At 35.0% G+C, this 17,524-nt stretch overlaps 1 protein-coding gene across 1 annotated transcript in view; it reads right to left on the reverse strand.

Annotated features, from left to right (window-relative positions):
* Window positions 1–8,252: 8,252 nt before the first annotated feature.
* The window catches only part of LOC140142334 (AP-4 complex subunit epsilon-1-like), a 37,670-nt gene continuing 28,398 nt past the window's right edge, over window positions 8,253–17,524 (reverse strand). The window contains exons 15-20 of the mRNA XM_072164303.1: window positions 17,274–17,439; window positions 16,351–16,488; window positions 14,943–15,749; window positions 13,997–14,193; window positions 11,139–11,293; window positions 8,253–9,956 (exon numbers count right to left, since the gene is read on the reverse strand). Of these exons, the coding sequence (XP_072020404.1) occupies window positions 9,802–9,956; window positions 11,139–11,293; window positions 13,997–14,193; window positions 14,943–15,749; window positions 16,351–16,488; window positions 17,274–17,439 (1,618 nt within the window). The 3' untranslated portion in view covers window positions 8,253–9,801. The remainder of the gene's footprint in view (window positions 9,957–11,138; window positions 11,294–13,996; window positions 14,194–14,942; window positions 15,750–16,350; window positions 16,489–17,273; window positions 17,440–17,524) is intronic.

Here is a 17,524-nt window from a genome sequence, read left to right on the forward strand (position 1 = left end):
GTGGTAGCGCCAGCAGATCAGCTGCGGCTTGTCTCGTATTAACACAATGTCTATCTGAAATATAATTGAATTTTGAAGAGAGATATGATGGAGCCAAACTATTTAGAGATTTATACATCAATAAAGCCTTAAAATAGTTACAACGGTCTTGAAGTGACTTCCATCCTAACATTGGAAACATAATATCAGATGAAGTTAGATAATTAACACTCAATATAATTCTGGCACAACGTTTTTGTAATACACTGAGTTTATGGACATCCTCGTTGTATCTACCAAACCATACAGCACTGCAGTAGTCAAACTGAGGCTGAATCAAGCGTTTCGATATGGATGGTCACATATGTTCTTAATACACAGCGTTTTGGTTTGATTGAAATCGTTTTAATAACATTTATATGTCGGGTTATATAGACGTCATGAAAACGTGCTTAAAACGTTTGATATCAAAACACTTAAATTCACAATGTTATTGTAAAATATTTTGACAAACATTTGTGTAAATATTTTGTCAATTCTTAAAGGCTCGGATAGCGACGTTTGCAGAGTATTTTTTGTGGGACCTGCTGAGAGCACACCAGACACACCAAATTGCATTCTGAATACAAGGAATATCCTTCTGATGTCAAATATTTTTGATTTTTTGAAAATCGCGATATAATACACATTGTATGACGAATCATTGAAAAATAAAAATTTTAGGTCGTTTTGAGAAAAAAATGTATATCTTTAATAAGAAAGCTAAGGTAAAAATTGTCGTTGACGGCTTTTCCTCCCAGCTACATACACTTTGAGTACATATCATTAAATTGATAAAATTCACTTCGAGGACTGTTAAATATCAAAAATATTTAATAATTTGCCATAAAATTTGAATTATATCGTGATTTTCAAAAAAATCAAACTTATTTAATATCAGAAGGACATTCCTCGTAATGCGATTTGGTGTATCTGATGTGCTCTCATGCCCCAAAGAAAATATTATGCAAAGGTGGGTGACCGATCCTTTAAAAACAGTATGTAGCAATGCTTTGCATCAAGTTTTCAAAACGTCTGTTTTTGGAACGTTACTACAACGTTTTATAGCCTTTATATAACCCGACAACAAAACGTTTTCTGTACGTTTTGTGTTTGCTGGGAATGAAAGCAACAATTTTAAACTGTTGCGATTTGGTAGTTCATTCTTGCGAATGGTAGTGAGTTTTGGCAAAAATTTAACTGATCAATTCATAGCGAGTGTGTAGAAGTCTTTACTAGAAGAATTCAAATATCACAGATATACTTTTGTACGTCCTGTGGTTCTTGAACTTCTTGAGTTATGTTGTAAAAAGGGCTGAAACAACAACACTTTTGTAAAACGTACACAACTCATGAACAACAATAAATCAAGCAAGTTTTCAAAGAGCTTCAAAGTATATGATTTGTAGAATGATCTTTTGCCAAACTTCCAATTGTTATTGATTTAGATAATGAAAATCGTCTTTTTTTTATGCTTCGACCAACAATACATCGTCTACCTTTAACGCACAGTGATGGCTTTGTTTTGTTTTAGCCATCATTCCACAATGCAAGTCTGTTTTAACATCAAATTCGGGGTATAAGTTTAGTTTTCCAATAACAGTTTATTCTGAACATGAAGACGTGTTTTTTTTCACGATATGCCTATAGGGGCCTATATATCATGTATACGTACACGTCACGTCGTCAAAAACGTGTAACGAATTACCGATATTTCCTCTTTATAAGATTATTGTAAAAGACGACAATAATAGTGTCATAGTGTCAATATCTTACAAACCACAACAGTTTGATAATTGCGCTTATAGTATTCAATATGCGTCAAATTGTTTTTCGATTAAAGGTCAATTAGTTTCCATTCAAACAAGATAAATACAAATTATTCGAAATAATTTCTGTTTTCTGACAGGTCCCATTCACATGATGCACCTTTATAGGGCCTACTGTTAATATTTAATGTTTCGTTTGTGCAACTATTACAAACACTAAGAGAAAAATAAAAAGTATAAAGAAAAATATGAAAAGGTGTGCTTGTCTTTAACCGTTGGTTAGTCACTCTTACCCTTCTCACATTGCGCTCATAAGATATTATAAGTTGCTTTCAACATATGGAGTTGAAATTAATTAGCAGACAGTTTTAATCATGTTAATGGGCCATTCCAGAAAATAGATGCACACCCCATTCGGATTTACGGACTTTTTGTCCAATCGTGACTGTTGGAAATCCAGACTTTAAAGTGTCCAAAGGTAAAAAATCTGGTAGAAAAATAGTTCAAAATCAGAAATCCTCAATTTGAGAGCTCATTTCGGACATTTCCGTGATTTTCCTTCATTTAATTGGATTTTCAAGTTTTTCAAGTGACATTGGCAACTGGAATTCCAGTCGTTTTCAGAAAGTAGACTTGGAAATCCGGACATTTCTTTGATTGAAAATGTATTCCTCTATAATAGTGGGTGTGCACTTATTTTCTGGAATCGCCCAATACATAAAGGATGAATAAATGGTATACCTGAAACGGCATCGTTTTGATGTACTCAAAATGCGATTCATTTTCCACATGCGATTCCTTTTTTGAACACTCTGAATTAAATTTCCTCTTGAATCTTGATGTGCAACCATGACTTTGCTAGGACATTGAAACCCTCTCTATCCACGCGGGTGTTTACTGCAGCCTGACGACAAGTTTCAAATTTTCTTTAAAAATTCAACAATTTCAGAATTGTACATTTTAATGACCATATTTGAATTCAGCATGAAAATGCATTAAAATGAAAACAAACAAGCCTGGTTTTGGATCAGTGGTTCTTGAGATAGCTCTTCTTTTTGAGCAAATATCTCAAAACTTGGGACTTTTTATGTTGAATCCTATGGCTAGCAAGCAGAGCATTAATTCCCTTAATTGTGTAATCATCAATCAAGAGAGCAACTTAACTGGAACCAACAAGAGCTTCACTAACATGATTAAGTCGTGATTGGCCTCTAATGTCAAGAGAGATGTCCTAAGAGCTTTCGAGCTGATGATCGTGACTTTAATTAAATATTAAACATCGATTCTCAGTAGCCAACTGAAGAGGATTTTCATTTTGCATGATTAACCATGCTAAGCACGTCCAGTCCGTCCGCGATTTATTTTGTCCATGTTATAGAAGTTTCTAAAAACACATTGCTATTATTTTAAACGATTATTAACGTGAGTTGGAATAAGAAGGTCAAAATTACATAATCTGTAATCGTAATTGAAGAGGCATTCAAAGTGCTTGTATAACGAGTTAAACCAGTAATGGAAACAATATTAGAAATCAGGAAGCTCCTTCTCGGCAAATATTGGCACTTGAAGGAAAATATTCATTCGAAATCGTGCGAAATGTTGCTATCTTAAACGGACATATAGGACATTAAGATTGGAAATTTACCGTGGCTAGTCAAAAATCATTTTCAAGAACTCAAAATTTTTCAAAATTGATAAAATAGGCAAAACTACATACAGTGAAATTTTTATTTCAAATGCTATGTTCAGAGATATTATTTTTTGGTGTTGTCAAAATTTCCTGAAAAACGTGGACGAATCCTGAAAATGCACCTTTCCCTATACTTTTGCACAGGAAAGGTAGAGCAAAAACTTCCTGAAATTTGTAATTTAATTTAAAATTTTTCTGAAATCGGGAAATTTCATGAAAAGTGGCTTCTCTGTATGTTGACTCCTATGGGACCAATAATGTATCCTCATCCTTGTATCAGAATTTCATTAAAGCATTTCTTTCATATGTCAGGCATGAGAATGGCCTTTTTGAAAATTGCCTGAAAAGAGGCGTGAATTCGGCTTTAAATCTGAAGGCCCAAAATAGGCTGGGGAAAATGTGTAAATTTGGACAACAAAACTGCCTGAATTCAGGCAAAAGCCTGACAATTCTCATGCTTGATATGTGAGTGTTAAAGCTCTTGTTAATTGACAATATTTATTTGATAGCGGGACAGATTTCCCATCATCCCAAGTCCCTTGGATATCTTCTCAAAAGACAAGCATTTTTCTACGTCTGGTTCATAATGTCTCGATTCATTTCATTATTGGCCAAATTAGTGTAATATAAATTCTCACGCATATCCACTGGAAGTAATTGGTAGGAGTGGTCAGGGTTACGGTTGGCAATTTCAACCCTCATAAATTATGTTGTTTGTATAAGAGAAGCACCAGGTCATTTTTGATGAGATTCATCAGGATCGTTTAAAGTCAAATACTTCAGTAAGTTCTGGTAACAGATCCAAAAGAAAAGTAAGTACTCACTCGAAACATTTCAGTTCCAATCAGGAACCTTGTTCACTCTGCAAGGACTGTAACTTAGTGTGTCTAGATTCGGCAGTCATTGCAGAGTGAACAAGGTTCCTGACTGAACTGAAATATTTTGATGATTACGTCATTCTTTTGTCTTTGTTACCAGAACTTATTTAGTTAGGTACCAGGCCATCTACCAGCAGTTGATGGGACAATTGTGTGCTAATAGTGTATAGCTTGGGTGAGTAAAATTACCATTTATTTTCAGTAAGTCAAAAAGAGAACTCCTGCACGTTAAGACCAGTCCCTTCTAAACACTCCTCAGTCTCAGCATTGCAAGCCTTTGAAAATCACAGAAACACTTGCATTTGAACGTAACGTTTTCAGTGCTTTATTTTCAATACATAATATACCAGCTAAATATCAAATAAGAACATAGGCACATTGATTAAGCTAATATTAATAAAAAATATTTTATTTGGGGTATCCTCATCGGGGATTTGCCATTTGGTCTAATACCATTTGATCTAATATCCATTTTGTCTACATCCATTTCATCTAAACCCATTAGGTCTATATCCACTACGTCCAATAATCATTTGGTTCTTTAACCATTTGGTCCGATAACCATTTGGTCCGATAACCATTTAGTCTAATAACCAATAAGTCTAAAACCATTTAGTCTAACAACCATTTAGTCTAATACCCATTTGGTCTATAACCAATAGGTCTAATAGCCATTTGGTCTAATACTCATTTGGTCTACACACCATTTAGTCTTACAAGCAATGAGTTTATTAATAAATAGACGAAATGGTATTAGACTAACTGCTTATTAGACCATACGAGTATTAGACCTAACGGTTATTAGACCAAACGGTTGTTAGACCAAATGGTTATTAAAGAAATATTAGACCAAATGGTTATTAGACTATATGGTTAGTAGACATACCGGTTATTAGACCAAACAATATTAGACTAAATGGGCATTAGACTAAATGATTATTAGACTAAGTGGCAATTAGCCTTTCTGGTAATAGACCAATTGAATATAGACTAAACGGGAATTAGACCAAATGGTATTAGACCAAATGGCAATAGACCTCCTCATCCTTGTATCAGAATTTTATTAAAGCATTTCTTTCATATGTCAGGCATGAGAATGTATTTTTTGACAACTGCCTGAAAAAGCGCTAAAAATAGATAAAAATGCGTACATTTGGACAACAAAACTGCCTGAAATCAGGCTTTAATATTCTCATGCCTGATATGTGAGTGTTAAAGCTCTTGTTAATTGACAATATTTATTTGATAAAAATAGCGGGACATTTTTCCATCATCCCAAGTCCCTTGGATATCTTCTCAAAAGACAAGCATTTTTCTACGTCTGGTTCAAAATGTCTCGATTCATTTCATTATTGGCCAATAAGTGTAATATAAATTCTCACGCATATCCACTGGAAGTAATTTGTAGGAGTGGTCAGGGTTACAGTTGGCAATTTCAACCCTCACAAATTATGATGTTTGTATAAGAGAAGCACCAGGTCATTTTGATGACATTCATCAGCTGATCAGGATCGTTCAAAGTCGAATTAATTTAATAAGTTCTGGTAACAGATCCAAAATAAATGAAGGACTCACTCGAAATATTCCAGTTCCAATCAGGTTATGACTGCAACGTGTTTCTAGATTCGGCAGTCATTGCAGAGTGAACAAGGTTCAAGTTCTGATTGGAACTAGAATATTTTGAATGAGTCCTTCATTTCTTTTGGCTCTGTTACCAGAACTTATTTAATTAGGTATCAGGCCATCTACCAGCAGCTGAAGGGACAATTCTGTGCTAAAAGTGTATAGCTTGGGTGAGTAAAACGACCATTTTTTTTTCTATAAGTAAAAAAGAGAACTCCTGCACGTTAAGACCAGTCCCTTCGAAACACTCCTCAAAGAGTGCAGGATTACAAGCTTTCGAAAATCACAGATACACTTGCATTTCAACGTAACGTTTTCAGTGCTTTATTTTCAATACATAATATAGCAGCTCAATATCAAATAATAACATAGGCACATTTATTAAGCCAACATTAATATAAAATATTACATGTATTTGCACTTATCATATATTTGTATTTTAGCACCGGCAGTGACAAAAAAAACCCAAAACAAAACAAACAAACAAAAAACAACAACAACAAACAAACACCCCACAAACAAAAAACCAATAACATGCCCAGCAAACACAAAACATTTTAGACATCATTCGAAAAAGGTTAGAAAAGGTTGCCAGAAAACGTTTAAATGTCAGGTTATATAAAGAGTATAAAACCTTTTCATAACATTCATAAAAATTGTTATGATAACTTACTGCAAATATTCTAACATAATGTTATTTAAGTGTTGACAAAATATTTAGCAAAATATGTTTGCAAAAATATTTTACAATTACATTTTAAACACTTTTTATAAATATTTTAGTAGTGTGTTTTCATACAAAACGTTTAAAACGTTTTCATGACCTTTATATAACCCGACATTTAATGTAAAACATGTTTATCAAAACAAAAAAATAACCTGTATAAAACGTTTTGTGTTTGCTGGGTGGTTACTATTTTACATTGTTCGAAAAATAAAGTAAATTCAGTAATCGGCAAAAACTGCAAGGCAAGAAAACGAACAGAAATATTTGTTTTTACACTCTTTTTGCCCCAAAGAAATAAAAGTAAAATGTTTTTGTTTACAAGGCCAATTTTCAATTTTATACTATTTTAGTCTAAAAAAAAATTGCCTGTGAATGTGGTCCAGGAAGCTGTTCCATGTCAGTGCATTTTGATGTTGTGTCAGTTGGACAACTGCTTGGTTACTAAGATGTGTTTAAAGAAGAGTATTGAAGTAATCCTGTGTGTAATTTTGGTTCATTTTGATGGACAGGGTTTTAAGATATGACCTTGTGAGCCTGTCTTTTTTGGGTTTGTGTATAATATTAACAATAATTACATAATATAAATACGTAAAAATATGCACACATAAAATATAGCACTTGATGCAATGGACACATAAACATAATCTTCTCAAAGAAATCAGATGTGATTGCCATTATACTCCCACTCAAACATTCATTTTGGTTTGCTAATTTTGACACTTATTGTAAAAACAAAGTTGTGGGGCAAATGGACAAAGTAAGAAATATACAGGGTGTCACAGAATTATTAGTACTGTGTATTTTCCCCAGTTTGAAAAAAATATATATATAAAAATACGGTAACACTTGTCACTACAGCAAATTATTCTGTTAATTTCATCAGCATATCTTTGTTTGTTTCAGTGCGATATTGATATTTAATGATAATAAATGAAACCTGTTGTTTTATTTACAGTCCGTAGGAATCTCAAATCATGTAGTAGGAAAATCAAAACCATAGCTTATCTCTTGAATATAGTGCTTCTGTCTGGGATCCATTCACTCAAAATCTCATAGACAAGCTGGAATCTGTACAGAGGAAGGCTGTCAGATTCATCATGAACGACTATGGTCGTTTTTCTAGTGTTACGGACATGATGTCCGTGTTGAGTATTGAACCCTTATCTCAACGTAGGAAAATTGCAAGACTCACAAACTTCCACAAGGCAAGGGGGGGTCGCCTGGCGGTCCCGGTGCAAACACTGCTGCACCCGGTTTGTCGTCACTCTCGCCATTCCAACAAAAATTGTTTCATTGCCATAAGTGCCAACAAAAACTGTTATCTTCACTCATACCTGCCACAAACAGTCCGTGATTGGAATCAACTACCAGAGCAACTTACAGATATTCAAGACCCAAGCAACTTCAAAGAAGCAGTAACCAACCACTACCTCCAATAAACCATCATTCGCAAGCACGCCCACCAACCTACTCGTGTGGCTCCAACTTGATTAGCTTCAACTGGAGCGTTGAGTAGTATCGTACAAGACAAGACAAGACAAGACTCATATACTGTTAGTTACTGGGTTCAGTGTTGACATATTATGAGAATGAACATGCGCTAAGTGTCATACTAACAACGCTGAACCCAATAACTAATTATAATACCATAAAATTATTCTGAATGTATTAAAAATACTATATTTAGATATCAAGAACACAATTTATGTGCAAAATACCAAGTATAAATTCAATATATTCAATATATGTCTGATGTTTTTATGACATTTACAAATAATACACTATAGAATATGAATATTATGACAGTAAAGTAAACTTTGGCATGTTTGTCATCGTCTGGAAATCTCACAAACAATCCATAAAGATCAGTATTCTTAGTGTCAGTAAAAAACAAAACATATACAAACACCTACTTAATGTCTCAAAATCATTTTGTGCTGAGTCAGTGGTATTAATTGAGACGAAAAACTTTTGTCTCAGGTTATTACAGATTTTCAAAACTGAGATTGTTGCGGCCAAACTTGCGAAAATTTTTTTTTGCAATATATTGTGTATTTTCAATAATGGTTCCATTCTTAAAATCTAAAATCCATAAGAAAGCTGAATGTACATACAAATTTGATCTAAAAACAATTTGGTCAATAGAAACAATATTTATGGTACCGTATTAAAATTGTAATATAATGGGCATTGACCACTAGTAAGGCCAAAAAAACTTAATGTTTTGGTTCTCATCCCCTCCCTGTTACTCACACCCCAAGAATGAAGACATCCTGATAGAAGGATACAGTATAAAAAATTGTGTTTCCCCCGCCCACTTTCAAGATTCTTGAGTGTCATGTGGAAAAAAATTGGATCAACAATTCACAAAAAAAATATTTCTGTTGGTTCATTCGCAAGTTTATTCCCCCTTAGGCTAACTATACTGCTCCAAGAAAGTATCCTTACACTTGGAAAAATTTCATAACTGAACCATATTGGGGTAAATTTGTTTTTTTAATAGATGCACTATCTAATCTGGTACATTTTGACACCCCATTGAATCCAATGTGACTTCAAGAAGCAAAGTTACAAGCATTTGATTAGACGAAGGTCCAGTTTTACAAGTGACACGCTGGCCTATTCAAAACTTCACAGACTAGACATTTGGTTTGAGAGTGGTAAATGGCTAATTTGTGTGTGCCTTTAATTTAAAACAAAAGGAACTAAAGAAAACTGAAACAAAAGAGCTGACAAATAAAATACAAGTTATGCAAAGTACTGAGAAGTAAAAATTGAAATAAATACTGCTTTAAATAAAGTTTCATTGAAGAAACTGTGTAGTCTGTTTGTTGCGCTGTTGGAATCTTTTTGCGCCTTGTATAGGCCAATTTGTCACTTTAAAACAGGACCTTTGTCTATTCAATTGCTTGTAACTTTACTTCTGGAGGTCACATTGGATTCAATGTGGTGTCATAATGTGCAGGATTATATAGTGCATCTATTACAAGAACAAATTTACCCCAATATGGTTCAGTTTTGAAAGTGTGATTATTTTTCCAAACAAGTGTAAGGATACTTTCTTGGCGCAGTATATGTAGTAAGCATGGTGCTATGTCATGTGAATATAGTGTCACAATGCTTAGCAATAGAATCTGATAGTAGCTGGCTTGTACTTTTAACCCAGCAATCCAACTTCTGTCCTGTTAGTTTACTATGTAATAAGCATGGTGCTGAACCCAGCAATGTACCACTGCATATTCCTTCATTGCCTGGTGGAGAAATATAAGAGAAAGAAATAAACATTACTGAATGTACCAAACCTATTTCAACTGGCAATAAACTCCCTATCTGCTTTTGGCAAAGGAAAAGGAAAGAAGGAAGAAGGTGAAGAGAAAAATTGTAAATCCCGACCCTCGGATCAGTGGCGTAGATTTCTTTTTGACATTGGGGGATGGGGTTGGACAAATTTCTTGAAGTATAGTGAATTCAGCACTTTTTGACGACATAATAAGTTAGTGGTACAAATGCACATGAAGTGCATGAAAAATTTTGTCATTTTGAAGCTAAACTGTTGAAATATGGCACAAAAATGGAATGAATTTGCACAATGCATGAAAAAATGGCCAAATATGAGGTTAATTTGGTCAGAAACTTGCATACAGGTGTCAACATTGGGGGATGATTGTATGGACCTTCCGCCCTGACAAAATATTGGGGAGATTTATCCCCCCGGATCTCGCCTATGCCTCGGATGCAGAGACTGGGGATATCAACCATATGTGTGAATGTTGTACCGCCAACGATTTTGTGTGTATATGTGATTTTGGATGATTATGTAATCGGATCACATGGGATGCTTGGTCTTGCAGTCACTTTATATAGAGTTGTATTTTGTAGTACATGGTATGGTTAGGGGTAATGTATTGTTAAGCACTTAATCCTTGTTGCATGATTTTGAGATCTTCAAATTCCCAAGGGTAAAACTCATGAGCATTACCTGAAAACAATCACCTTTGAGGCGTGGTCCAAATGTTTGTTCTGCTTTTTATCTTACATTGAGGCCTACCATTAAAATAATGTTTCCAAATTTAGAGTTGTATTGCTGCAGTGGTTTTAATATGAGAAACAAAAACATTTATAACCGTGGCCCATGTACATACACTTCTGGTGTGGTTACCACAATTCACCACATTTTTGTTCACAACATTTTAAAGAAAAATATCTGGGGCATTATCTTTTACTTGGATAATGAGAAAAATATGAGATTTCTCCAGATACCAAATTTCAGTTTTGATCAAGAAAAATGGCGGATGAGGCTGTCAATCGGGTCAAGCATCATTAATTTGATTTTACCCAATTATTGCCAACCTGAATGTCATAAATTGCAACAATCAAACTTACTCTTTTATATCAAACTGACTAGAACTAACTTAAGTGATGAGAAATCTTACCTATTAAATCAACCGGATGGAACCGTAACTTTTCTTGCACAAGTGTCATGACCTTTGACATAGACTCTACATTGACCTTTCCATAGGTTAGTCTATGGTCATGAGTAAGCTGAGGCCAAAGTTGTCCATATTCTGATGTATCCATCTTCTTTGGCCTGAAAAAGAGTATGACACAAAAATCATGTTATTGGATGGGGGAGGCTGAGATCATAGGCACTGAACAAGAAGGATTCACACACTGGATAAAGGAGGCTATAGAAATTAGGAAGAGGAGAGGCACCACCATTGAACAGAGACGACGGACAGTATAAACTCTCACACAATTTTTCATGAGTTTCTAGAACTGGGTTCAAGAAAATCCCCAAATGGAAAATTAACTGACAACACCAAGACCTATGCTGGACATACATCTAGTGTCGGTTGCCAGTAGGAGAAGAGTAGAGAAAGAGCAAAAACTTGCAACTTTGTAAGTTCTTATACAAGCACATTCACAAAATTCAAAGACTTGGCAGAAGTTTAAACATTCAGCGCCTTAAATTTAGGTTAAGATATTACTCTTTATATTACTATTTCATGTTAATTTTAATAATTAATTATAAAATAGAATATAAAATGTGTTTGCTAAAAATTCAAGTGCATAGCTTGATATTAGACTTTATACAAATCTTCAGGCTTGATTGTCCCAACATCCAAAAAACCCATAAAAATGCATAATTCAAGAGTAGTGTGTCCTTCACAGTCTAGTTCTTAAGCACAAGCTTTGTGCGTCAGGCTCTTGCTTAATAGATTTTGCTAGTTCAGGTAATTCTGCAGGCATATTCAATCAGCAAATAGTATTGCCACACCCATGATTTGGTAGCCCAATTAGGCAACCATTGACTTAGAGAATAAACAATAGGAATTTTTATTTTGCCTATCCTCTAGCCCTCTACCTATGATAGACGACAGGCAGGTCCAATATTTTGAGTAGTGGATGCGGCGCGGCGTATCCACTACGATAAAAATATTGGACCTGCCTGTCTATCATAAATGAAGAGCTAGAAGATAGGCAAAATAAAAATTCCTATCGTTTATTCTCATTATTAGTCAGCTAAATATTATTTTAATAACTGTAAAATATTTTTTAAAGGAAAAATTAAGTTACCGTCATAAAAAATCCTCCTTTTCAAAAATGAAAGAAACTTGTTTACAACTTCACATCTTTTGTTGCAGCGTACTGCTAGCGGCGTGCGATACTCCGACCTGCGTCTCGCGCATACAGCGCGATACATACGCGAACCTCTATGGCGTGTTACTGGCGTTATCAACACTCATGATGGCGTGGGGTCGTCTACCGCCTGATAGGCGACACCCAAAATCATGCGATTGTCCAATCAGATTATGTGTCTACTAATAGACCACTCCCACTGTCTAAGAATTGTGATTTGAAAATGGCCACCATAATTTTGCAACTTTTGGGCTACTTTTAAACTAGAGTGGGAAAACATTAAATTTTTACCAATTTGCAGTGAATTTTCCTACAAAAACATAAAATACAACATTTTTTAAGATGATTTTTAAACAAAATGCACAAAATTAATTTTAAAATGCACAAAACCACTTTTGTCTCAAAAATGCCCTCTAGAATTGATTTCTGAAAAGTTATATTTTGGGCGGAGTTTTGTAAATTTTAGCAATATTTCAAGTGCCATGCATTTGCGGCAACCCTGCAAGCACACTCAAATCAAAGCATAAATAGTGAAGGATCTCCTTCACTATTTATGATCAAAGCAATCAAGTCATGAAGCAAGTTGTTTCTTTGACATAGCATAGAGCATGACAAAGTCAACACTAGAAAGCATGAACAACTGCTTGTATATGGTTGTCAGAATCACATATTTAGCACAAGTACTACTTGTTAGTACAAGTAGTACTTGACGCTTGATCATTTTATACATGTAGTAATCATAAAATGTCCTGCTAAGATGTGAAATTACTTGGTACTCTAGGTTGGTAAACATGAGTGGGATTTAATCCTTCCCTAGAAAAGTGTTGATAACCCCCAAAGATTGAATCCCACTCAATGCCCTGCTAACCCTGAGTTGCCTATCAGATTAACAAATTTTCTTGTCTCACGTAATGAAACAATGATGGCACTGATTTAAAGCCTTAATGTACTATCTTTTTAAATTTTTAGATTTTTCTTTTTTTCTTCCAAAATGATAAAATAGTTAATATGCAATCATTATGAAAGTTCCCAATACATTTGGACGCAAAAAACATTGGAAATTTGCAAAGAAACAACATCATAAGCTTTACCTCTATCACTCGAAATATCTTGCACTTGGATTAGGACGGCGAGTAGGCCTCAGAGTTAGTCTCCTCTGAAGCCAGTTTGGTTCACGCTCCTCACGGCGCAGCCACACGTGGAGGGGCGTAACTCTTTAACTGGCTTCAGAGGGAGACTACGATTTGATTGTTCCGACATATTATCATAATCTGAAAAATTATGATATGTCGGACCAACAGAAAATCATCCGCTTTCACTACAAATAGGACAAATTTGACAGTTTGCTTATAGATTTAAGTTGGAACATGAGTAAGTATTACAAATATGCCAAAAAAAATCTGTTTTGAAAAAAATAAAAGATCAACAGAGCTACAATCATGTTTTGATTTTTTGTAAATACCTGATAGGATCGCGCATATATGTCTAGCATTCCACTGGTCTCTTTTGACTTGATCATGGGGTTATAGCATAGGTATGGCAGTTCTTGGAATTAAAAAAAATCTTGTCTGAAATTCACATTCCCTGTGTGGAAGATTCAGGTCATCCACATGTATGGATTTCAACAGGAATATCTCAATCATGTTCTCACCTGAGTAAGTCTGCTATAGAGATGATTGAATTGAAGAATAATCTCTTTGTTGTTTTGGTATAGTCTTTATAAGAGAGTTGCCCTCCTAGGCTCATATGTAATGCTGGTATATTACATATGGTTTCAGCAAGAAGGTACTTGCTACAACTAGATGGTATATGATCGATGGTTAATGGCACTTCTGAAGGTTGAATTAACTGGAACATAAAAACAATACAAATAATATGTTTGTTATTGGGTGGAGTGGGAGAGTTATAAAATAACAAAATTCTCAAGAATGCACTCAAATAAAAGTCCAATGGTTAGTGGCTGGTATCTTTGTCTCCAGGCTGACAAATTTTCAAAATTACATTCCTGAGTGGTTGGTAGCATTTTAGTCAGGGAACCTTAATATTTTTACTTAGAAATTGAATTGGTCAAATTAGTTATCTGAGTGGCTGGGACTTTTATTGGTTAAAATTAACTGCTTAAAAGGGTTTTAAACTTAGCAAAGATAAAAACTGAGTTTAGTATGATATAGGCTTACACTAGCTTCCAGAGAAGTACAGCAGTCTTTTGCTCCGATTGACGTGAGCTCCCAGATAATGAGCAACATACACAGAGCTTTGCATTCCTTTAAAGAGCCTTGCTTTGCACCGACAAACGCTTTGACGCGTAATTTGGCCAATCACATTATCGGTTTGTTGTTATGACTGTCAGATGATTAAATCAACCAATCTGAGCCCCCACTTCAGTGTTTATGCTGTACATGCTCTCAAAATATAAACAAGTGTCGTTCTTCTCTGCCAGAGACTGAAGGCAATTGCATAAAAATATCACAACAAATGTTACACACTCTCTTGTTTTCAATTATGTGCTTTTTCTAGAAAGGTCCTAGTTTCTATTGATGAGCAAAAAAAGGGGTTTTTCAGGCGTTAAAAAGACGGAAAAGCTACAATTCTCTTACCTTGAAATTTGAAGGTAGATCAAGTTTGAGCACCAAATCCTCCACCGCATGAGTCTGACTTTGATTACTGACAAAGAAAGCTAAACCAAGTCTGTCTGGTCTCCATACTTTACATAGAGTCACCCTAACAACAGCATCACTACCTAGCTCTGTATGTTCAACTGAATGTGGGTATGAGACTAGATCACTAGGAAGATAGGTCTCTGGTTCTTTGTCCTTCAGATCTTCAGTTGCAACATCAAGTAGAGAAACATTTGTCTTAATACCACTGTCAGATTCATTTGAAAGAGTTCTTGGATTAGTTGCATCATGTAGCAGGTCCTTTGTTCTATCTGAACCACCAAGTAAATCACTATTTGTACTTTCAATTTCAGATGTGTCTAAAAGTAAATTCTCCTTCCGATCAGGAAATTTGTTTGATATTTCAGAATCAGAAGTAGCACCCAAAGATTGTGGTGACTCTTCTACAAATAAATCATTGTTTGAAAGTGAATTTGATTCCATTTTTCTGACAGGAATAGGAGATACTTTTGCAGCACTTGGTACTGACGTATCATCGTTTATTGATGCTGAATTTTTAAGTGGATCAAATTCATGTTCATCATTATCTACGTTAGGTGGGCTTGATGACAAGAGTCTGTCTACGTCTGAGTTGATATCTTTGCTGGTTTCCATAGATTGTTCCAGGTTAACTTCTTCAATTGATAATCCATCAAGAAGATTGGATTCGTTAGATGCTGAAAGCTCTTCTATCAGGTTATTTTCCTCCCTCTGTAAAACCTGTTGTTTTCTTCTATCAATGGGAGCCTAGAGTAAAAACATTGAAAAGAAGAAAGTTCAAATGTTATACATAATCATATATAGGCCTTCACATTAAAAATGTGACCATCCCCCAAAATGAGCCCAGAAGTCGGAAAATATGATTATAAGCTACAGTGGAAATATCTAAGAATTTCATATTTTGAGAAAAATTAGATTTTCACAGATTTGAAATATAACATAATTCTCTTATACAGCTGCAAATTTACACAGCTTTACAAAAACTAAAAATACTAATGAATTGATATTTTATGGAGCTGATTTCAACAGAAATAGTAGAATTGATAACTTCAAGTGCAGTTTGAAGAAACATATCTTCATTTCAGTCGCTTAGTAGCTAAAATATTGAAAACTATGGATAGTTTCACAATACTTTAGAGGGTGATAAAACTCCTTGATTTAAGTGAGTAATTGAAAGTTGAAGTGAGGGATTTTGTATAAATCTTCTATGGCACAGACAGTTCTATTGTACCACAAAGAATGCTGAGATGGTCCTTTCAGCTCCTGTGCCCAGTCTAGTATCCCAGCTTCCAATTGTGTATGTCTAGGTAATTTGCTATGACCCATTAACAAGGTTTTTAATACCAACCTTACTCATCACCATAGATCGTTGCATTCCACCAAACAGCGCCCTCGCTAATTCCTTCTTCTGTCTGTCTTCTTCACTGTCTTCAGTTGTCAGGTTATTTGGTCTTCTTGTAGTCCCAATAGCTTTAGCACTACTCATCTGGGCAGTGTTAGAAAACAAATTTTATATTATGTAATCAAACAATACTAGTCTTAAAAACTGATTGTAAGATATGACCAAACACAGTGGCGGCACCAGGAATATTGGGGGTGGGGAGCAAGATAGTGGGAGGCAAAAATTGCCAAAATTTGCCTAAAATTGGGCATTTTGGGCAAAAAAAATTTTGGGAGTCAAAGCCCAACATTGGGATCGGGCCCCCTTGGCACCACCACTGACCAAAAGCATGCAGGTTCTATCATTTTCTATTGTTTAAAATGCCACTTGTTGTAAGTCAAAACAAGATATTTCAATTTAGTTGCCGTTTTCAACAATAGGAAATGTTACGATGTGCTATTCCAGTTGAAATCCATACACCCCCTATGGAAGACATGACCTTAATCTTTCACACAGGATATGTAGATTTTACATGGAGTCACCCATTCAGGTAACCCAATTTGCAATTCACACTTGGTGTGTTGAAGATGTAAAACAACATTTCCAGTCTTAATCTCCCACAAACAGGGGATGTACATTTTAAATGGAGTCACACATTCAGGTCACCTAAATTGTAATTCACACTCCCTGTGTTGAAGATTAAGGTCATGTCTTCAAGTTTTTCATAGCTCCTACATAGCCTTAACAATTATATTTTACTCTAAAAATGTTGTTTTATCCTTACATGCACACTAGCTCTTCCTTTCAGGGAGGAGGTGAGGGGATCAGCCTCCAAACAAAAGCAAATTCATTTATAAAACATCAAACTTTTGGTTTCTTTCCTATTTTACCTGAACACTAGCTCTACCTCCATCTTTGCCTGGTAAGACAACAGGTGAGGTCACATCTGACATCTCACCTTTGACCTTTGCCGCTGTCCTTTTGGGGGATGATTTTGGCCGGATGTATCCTTTTTGTCCCCAAACTTTCTTTACACCTTCAAGTTTAAGGGCAGAACTGTGAAATGAACAATAGGAATATCACAAATGAATGAATTCATTCATTCATTCATTCATTCATTTTATTTTTCATCATCATCAAT

Source organism: Amphiura filiformis, chromosome 20 (assembly GCF_039555335.1).
Source record: "Amphiura filiformis chromosome 20, Afil_fr2py, whole genome shotgun sequence".
Lineage (NCBI taxonomy): Eukaryota > Metazoa > Echinodermata > Ophiuroidea > Amphilepidida > Amphiuridae > Amphiura > Amphiura filiformis.